Source organism: Oncorhynchus gorbuscha, linkage group LG14, assembly GCF_021184085.1.
Source record: "Oncorhynchus gorbuscha isolate QuinsamMale2020 ecotype Even-year linkage group LG14, OgorEven_v1.0, whole genome shotgun sequence".
NCBI classification, from domain to species: domain Eukaryota; kingdom Metazoa; phylum Chordata; class Actinopteri; order Salmoniformes; family Salmonidae; genus Oncorhynchus; species Oncorhynchus gorbuscha.
Genome location: NC_060186.1, coordinates 4,882,838 through 4,890,337, shown reverse-complemented (window position 1 = coordinate 4,890,337; position 7,500 = coordinate 4,882,838). Strand labels below are relative to the sequence as shown.

The 7,500-nt window shown below is 44.5% G+C and overlaps 1 protein-coding gene across 1 annotated transcript in view; it reads right to left on the bottom strand.

Moving 5' to 3' along the window:
• LOC123995856 overlaps positions 1-5,771 on the bottom strand; it is an 82,732-nt gene extending 76,961 nt beyond the window's left edge. The window contains exon 1 of the mRNA XM_046299536.1: positions 5,390-5,771. Within this exon, the coding sequence (XP_046155492.1) occupies positions 5,390-5,771 (382 nt within the window). The remainder of the gene's footprint in view (positions 1-5,389) is intronic.
• Positions 5,772-7,500: the final 1,729 nt, after the last annotated feature.

Sequence of the window (7,500 nt, the reverse complement as noted above, 5' to 3'; positions counted from 1 at the left end):
AGATATCATGACCACACCAGACTACCTACAGAGAGATATCATGACCACACCAGACTACCTACAGAGAGATATCATGACCACACCAGACTACCTACAGAGAGATATCATGACCACACCAGACTACCTACAGAGAGATATCATGACCACACCAGACTACCTACAGAGAGATATCATGACCACACCAGACTACCTACAGAGAGATATCATGACCACACCAGACTACCTACAGAGAGATATCATGACCACACCAGATAAGAGGTTATAAAGATATTGATAAAATGTGTGGTTCGAGCCCTGAATGCCGATTGGCTGAGGGCTGTGGTATATCAGACCGCGTTGCGTCGGGCATAAGAACAGCCCTTAGCCGAGGTATATTGGCCACACATACCACAAACGCCAGAGGTGCCTTATTGCTAAAAATAACATCTTATCTTTGATTAATTTCAGCTCAATAACAAAGACTGAGTCCCAAATGACACCCTATTCCCTATATAGTACACTACTTTAGACCAGAGCCCTTTTCCCTATATAGTACACTACTTTAGACCAGAGCCCTATTCCCTATATAGTACACTACTATAGACCAGAGCCCTATACCCTATATAGTGCACTACTTTAGACCAGAGCCCTATTCCCTATATAGTACACTACTTTAGACCAGAGCCCTATTCCCTATATAGTACACTACTTTAGACCAGAGCCCTATTCCCTATATAGTACACTACTTTAGACCAGAGCCCTATTCCCTATATAGTGCACTACTTTAGACCAGAGCCCTATTCCTTATATAGTGCACTACTTTAGACCAGAGCCCTATTCCCTATATAGTGCACTACTTTAGACCAGAGCCCTATTCCCTATATAGTGCACTACTTTAGACCAGAGCCCTATTCCCTATATAGTACACTACTTTAGACCAGAGCCCTAGTCTCTATATAGTGCACTACTTTAGACCAGAGCCCTATTCCCTATCTAGTGCACTACTTTAGACCAGAGTCATATTCCCTATATAGTGCACTACTTTAGACCAGAACCCTACTCCCTATATAGTGCACTACTTTAGACCAGAGCCCTATTCCCTATATAGTGCACTACTGTTGACCAGGGCCCAATTCCCTATATAGTGCACTACTTTAGACCAGAGCCCTATTCCCTATATAGTGCACTACTGTTGACCAGGGCCCTATTCCCTATATAGTGCACTACTTTAGACCAGAGCCCTATTCCCTACAGAGTGCACTACTGTTGACCAGGGCCCTATTCCCTATATAGTGCACTACTTTAGACCAGAGCCCTATTCCCTACAGAGTGCACTACTGTTGACCAGGGCCCTATTCCCTATATAGTGCACTACTTTAGACCAGAGCCCTATTCCCTATATAGTGCACTACTGTTGACCAGGGCCCTATTCCCTATATAGTGCACTACTTTAGACCAGAGCCCTATTCCCTACAGAGTGCACTACTGTTGACCAGGGCCCTATTCCCTACAGAGTGCACTACTTTAGACCAGAGCCCTATTCCCTATATAGTGCACTACTGTTGACCAGAGCCCTATTCCCTATATAGTGCACTACTGTTGACCAGGGCCCTATTCCCTATATAGTGCACTACTTTAGACCAGAGCCCTATTCCCTATATAGTGCACTACTGTTGACCAGAGCCCTATTCCCTATATAGTGCACTACTGTTGACCAGAGCCCTATTCCCTATGTAGTGCACTACTGTTGACCAGGGCCCTATTCCCTATATAGTGCACTACTGTTGACCAGAGCCCTATTCCCTACAGAGTGCACTACTGTTGACCAGGGCCCTATTCCCTATATAGTGCACTACTGTTGACCAGGGCCCTATTCCCTATATATTACACTACTTTAGACCAGAGCCCTATTCCCTATATAGTGCACTACTGTTGACCAGGGCCCTATTCCCTATATATTACACTACTTTAGACCAGAGCCCTATTCCCTATATAGTGCACTACTGTTGACCAGGGCCCTATTCCCTATATAGTACACTACTTTAGACCAGAGCCCTATTCCCTATATAGTGCACTACTGTTGACCAGGGCCCTATTCCCTATATAGTGCACTACTGTTGACCAGAGCCCTATTCCCTACAGAGTGCACTACTGTTGACCAGGGCCCTATTCCCTATATAGTGCACTACTGTTGACCAGGGCCCTATTCCCTATATAGTGCACTACTGTTGACCAGGGCCCTATTCCCTATATAGTGCACTACTGTTGACCAGAGCCCTATTCCCTATATAGTGCACTACTGTTGACCAGGGCCCTATTCCCTATATAGTGCACTACTGTTGACCAGAGCCCTATTCCCTACAGAGTGCACTACTGTTGACCAGGGCCCTATTCCCTATATAGTGCACTACTGTTGACCAGGGCCCTATTCCCTATATATTACACTACTTTAGACCAGAGCCCTATTCCCTATATAGTGCACTACTGTTGACCAGGGCCCTATTCCCTATATAGTACACTACTTTAGACCAGAGCCCTATTCCCTATATAGTGCACTACTGTTGACCAGGGCCCTATTCCCTATATAGTACACTACTTTAGACCAGAGCCCTATTCCCTATATAGTGCACTACTGTTGACCAGGGCCCTATTCCCTATATAGTGCACTACTGTTGACCAGGGCCCTATTCCCTATATAGTGCACTACTGTTGACCAGGGCCCTATTCCCTATATAGTGCACTACTGTTGACCAGGGCCCTATTCCCTACATAGTGCACTACTGTTGACCAGGGCCCTATTCCCTGTATAGTGCACTACTTTAGATCAGAGCCCTATTCCCTATATAGTGCACTACTGTTGACCAGGGCCCAATAGGCCTCTGTTATTGAGAGGTAATAGGGGGCCATCTGATATGCATTCAAGGTCATTGTAGGAATATTTGACTAACTTTTGAGATTATTCAGATTAAACATAATTAAGGATCACTTGATTAGGATTAATGAGCTTTTCATCCTATCAATACTTTGAGATAATTGCCCTGAGAAATGAGCGGCTAATTATGATATAATTCAGTCATAACAGAGGGGACGGAGAAAACTGTTTCCTTTTCAGGTCGACGTTTCATCGAACGGTCCGTGTACAGAGATTGGTATTGATTAGGAGTATAAACCCTGTTTACTAGTCAGTTGGGACCAGGTTGTAGAACAGAGGATATTGATTAGGAGTATAAACCCTGTTTACTAGTCAGTTGGGACCAGGTTGTAGAGCAGAGGGTATTGATTAGGAGTATAAACCCTGTTTACTAGTCAGTTGGGACCAGGTTGTAGAGCAGAGGGTATTGATTAGGAGTATAAACCCTGTTTACTAGTCAGTTGGGACCAGGTTGTAGAGCAGAGGGTATTGATTAGGAGTATAAACCCTGTTTACTAGTCAGTTGGGACCAGGTTGTAGAGCAGAGGGTATTGATTAGGAGTATAAACCCTGTTTACTAGTCAGTTGGGACCAGGTTGTAGAGCAAAGGGTATTGATTAGGAGTATAAACCCTGTTTACTAGTCAGTTGGGACCAGGTTGTAGAACAGAGGGTATTGATTAGGAGTATAAACCCTGTTTACTAGTCAGTTGGGACCAGGTTGTAGAACAGAGGGTATTGATTAGGGTATTGATTAGGAGTATAAACCCTGTTGACCACTCAGTTGGGACCAGGTTGTAGAACAGAGGGTATTGATTAGGAGTATAAACCCTGTTTACTAGTCAGTTGGGACCAGGTTGTAGAACAGAGGGTATTGATTAGGAGTATAAACCCTGTTTACTAGTCAGTTGGGACCAGGTTGTAGAGCAGAGGGTATTGATTAGGAGTATAAACCCTGTTTACTAGTCAGTTGGGACCAGGTTGTAGAACAGAGGGTATTGATTAGGAGTATAAACCCTGTTTACTAGTCAGTTGGGACCAGGTTGTAGAACAGAGGGTATTGATTAGGGTATTGATTAGGAGTATAAACCCTGTTGACCACTCAGTTGGGACCAGGTTGTAGAACAGAGGGTATTGATTAGGAGTATAAACCCTGTTTACTAGTCAGTTGGGACCAGGTTGTAGAGCAGAGGGTATTGATTAGGAGTATAAACCCTGTTGACCACTCAGTTGGGACCAGGTTGTAGAGCAGAGGGTATTGATTAGGAGTATAAACCCTGTTGACCACTCAGTTGAGACCAGGTTGTAGAACAGAGGGTATTGATTAGGAGTATAAACCCTGTTGACCACTCAGTTGGAACCAGGTTGTAGAACAGAGGGTATTGATTAGGAGTATAAACCCTGTTTACTACTCAGTTCGGACCAGGTTGTAGAACAGAGGGTATTGATTAGGAGTATAAACCCTGTTGACCACTCAGTTGGGACCAGGTTGTAGAGCAGAGGGTATTGATTAGGAGTATAAACCCTGTTGACCACTCAGTTGGGACCAGGTTGTAGAACAGAGGGTATTGATTAGGAGTATAAACCCTGTTGACCACTCAGTTGGGACCAGGTTGTAGAGCAGAGGGTATTGATTAGGAGTATAAACCCTGTTGACCACTCAGTTGGGACCAGGATGTAGAACAGAGGGTATTGATTAGGAGTATAAACCCTGTTGACCACTCAGTTGGGACCAGGTTGTAGAACAGAGGGTATTGATTAGGAGTATAAACCCTGTTGACCACTCAGTTGGGACCAGGTTGTAGAGCAGAGGGTATTGACTAGGAGTATAAACCCTGTTCACCACACACTCTCTCTCTCTCTCTCTCTCTCTCTCTCTCTCTCTCTCTCTCTCTCTCTCTCTCTCTCTCTCTCTCTCTCTCTCTCTCTCTCTCTCTCTCTCTCTCTCTCTCTCTCTCTCTCTCTCTCTCTCTCTCTCTCTCTCTCTCTCTCTCTCTCTCTCTCTGCTGGTCTACCAGGAGTGACCAGTCTCTGCTGGTCTACCAGGAGTGACCATGCTTAGCTGGTCTACCAGGAGTGACCAGTCTCTGCTAGTGTACCAGGAGTGACCATGCTCCCACCAGTCTCTGCTGGTCTACCAGGAGTGACCAGTCTCTGCTGGTCTACCAGGAGTGACCATGCTCCCACCAGTCTCTGCTGGTCTACCAGGAGTGACCATGCTCCCACCAGTCTCTGCTGGTCTACCAGGAGTGACCATGCTCTGCTAGTCTACCAGGAGTGACCATGCTCTGCTGGTCTACCAGGAGTGACCAGTCTCTGCTGGTCTACCAGGAGTGACCAGTCTCTGCTGGTCTACCAGGAGTGACCATGCTTAGCTGGTCTACCAGGAGTGACCAGTCTCTGCTAGTGTACCAGGAGTGACCATGCTCCCACCAGTCTCTGCTGGTCTACCAGGAGTGACCATGTTCTGCTGGTCTACCAGGAGTGACCATGCTCCCACCAGTCTCTGCTGGTCTACCAGGAGTGACCATGCTCCCACCAGTCTCTGCTGGTCTACCAGGAGTCACCATGCTCCCACCAGTCTCTGCTGGTCTACCAGGAGTGACCATGCTCCCACCAGTCTCTGCTGGTCTACCAGGAGTGACCATGCTCCCACCAGTCTCTGCTGGTCTACCAGGAGTCACCATGCTCCCACCAGTCTCTGCTGGTCTACCAGGAGTCACCATGCTCCCACCAGTCTCTGCTGGTCTCCCAGGAGTGACCATGCTCCTACCAGTCTCTGCCGGTCTACCAGGAGTGACCATGCTCCCACCAGTCTCTGCTGGTCTACCAGGAGTGATCATGCTCCCACCAGCCTCTGCTGGTCTACCAGGAGTCACCATGCTCCTACTAGTCTCTGCTGGTCTACCAAGAGTGACCATGCTCCTACCAGTCCCTGCTGGTCTACTAGGAGAGCCGTTGGGAAGAATCCTATTCAATGTTTAAAGGACACAATTGGCTCTGAAGGTCCTTGGCATCACGGACCTTGGCGTCATGGCAACCCTACACGGTTAACCCGCCTTAACGACGAGGCTGTGTTGGCGTGAGCCCGGGTGAATTTACAAACTTCAAAGAGTCTCTTTCTTTTAAAAATCCTTCCCCTTTTTTGTCCATTTCCTAATCCTGTTTTATTTTAGATGAAGTGTTTCTCCTCTCCTCCTCCTCCTCCTCTCCTCCTCCTCCTCCTCCTCTCCTCCCCTGCTGCTATGATAGTGAGGGATTAGTTCTCCTCGTGGTGCTATCCGGGGGAGACGGCCCACCTACTCGTGGTCTTGCTATAATGGCGTGTGTCTTATGGTCTTGGATGACTCATGTGTACGGCCTTGTTAGAGAGCCAGACGGGAGGCTACGTTTCAAATGGCACCCTAATCCCTATGTAGTTCACTACTTCTGACCAAAACCTTATGGGCCCTAATCCCTATGTAGTTCACTACTTCTGACCAGAACCTTATGGGCCCTAATCCCTATTTAGTGCACTACTTCTGACCAGAATTTATGGGCCCTAATCCCTATTAAGTGCACTAACAGAATCTATAAGACCTGACTGGGGTTTATAATATATAAGATCTGACTGGGGTTTATAACAGAATATATAAGATCTGACTGGGGTTTATAATATATAAGACCTGACTGGGGTTTATAATATATAAGATCTGACTGGGGTTTATAATATATAAGATCTGACTGGGGTTTATAATATATAAGATCTGACTGGGGTTTATAATATATAAGATCTGACTGGGGTTTATAATATATAAGATCTGACTGGGGTTTATAATATATAAGACCTGACTGGGGTTTATAATATATAAGATCTGACTGGGGTTTATAACAGAATATATAAGATCTGACTGGGGTTTATAATATATAAGACCTGACTGGGGTTTATAATATATAAGACCTGACTGGGGTTTATAATATATAAGATCTGACTGGGGTTTATAATATATAAGATCTGACTGGGGTTTATAATATATAAGATCTGACTGGGGTTTATAATATATAAGATCTGACTGGGGTTTATAATATATAAGATCTGACTGGGGTTTATAATATATAAGATCTGACTGGGGTTTATAATATATAAGACCTGACTGGGGTTTATAATATATAAGATCTGACTGGGGTTTATAATATATAAGACCTGACTGGGGTTTATAATATATAAGATCTGACTGGGGTTTATAATATATAAGATCTGACTGGGGTTTATAATATATAAGATCTGACTGGGGTTTATAACAGAATATATAAGACCTGACTGGGGTTTATAATATATAAGATCTGACTGGGGTTTATAATATATAAGATCTGACTGGGGTTTATAACAGAATATATAAGATCTGACTGGGGTTTATAATATATAAGACCTGACTGGGGTTTATAATATATAAGATCTGACTGGGGTTTATAATATATAAGATCTGACTGGGGTTTATAATATATAAGATCTGACTGGGGTTTATAATATATAAGATCTGACTGGGGTTTATAATATATAAGATCTGACTGGGGTTTATAATATATAATACTGGGGTTTATATAGACCTGACTGGGGTTTATAATATATAA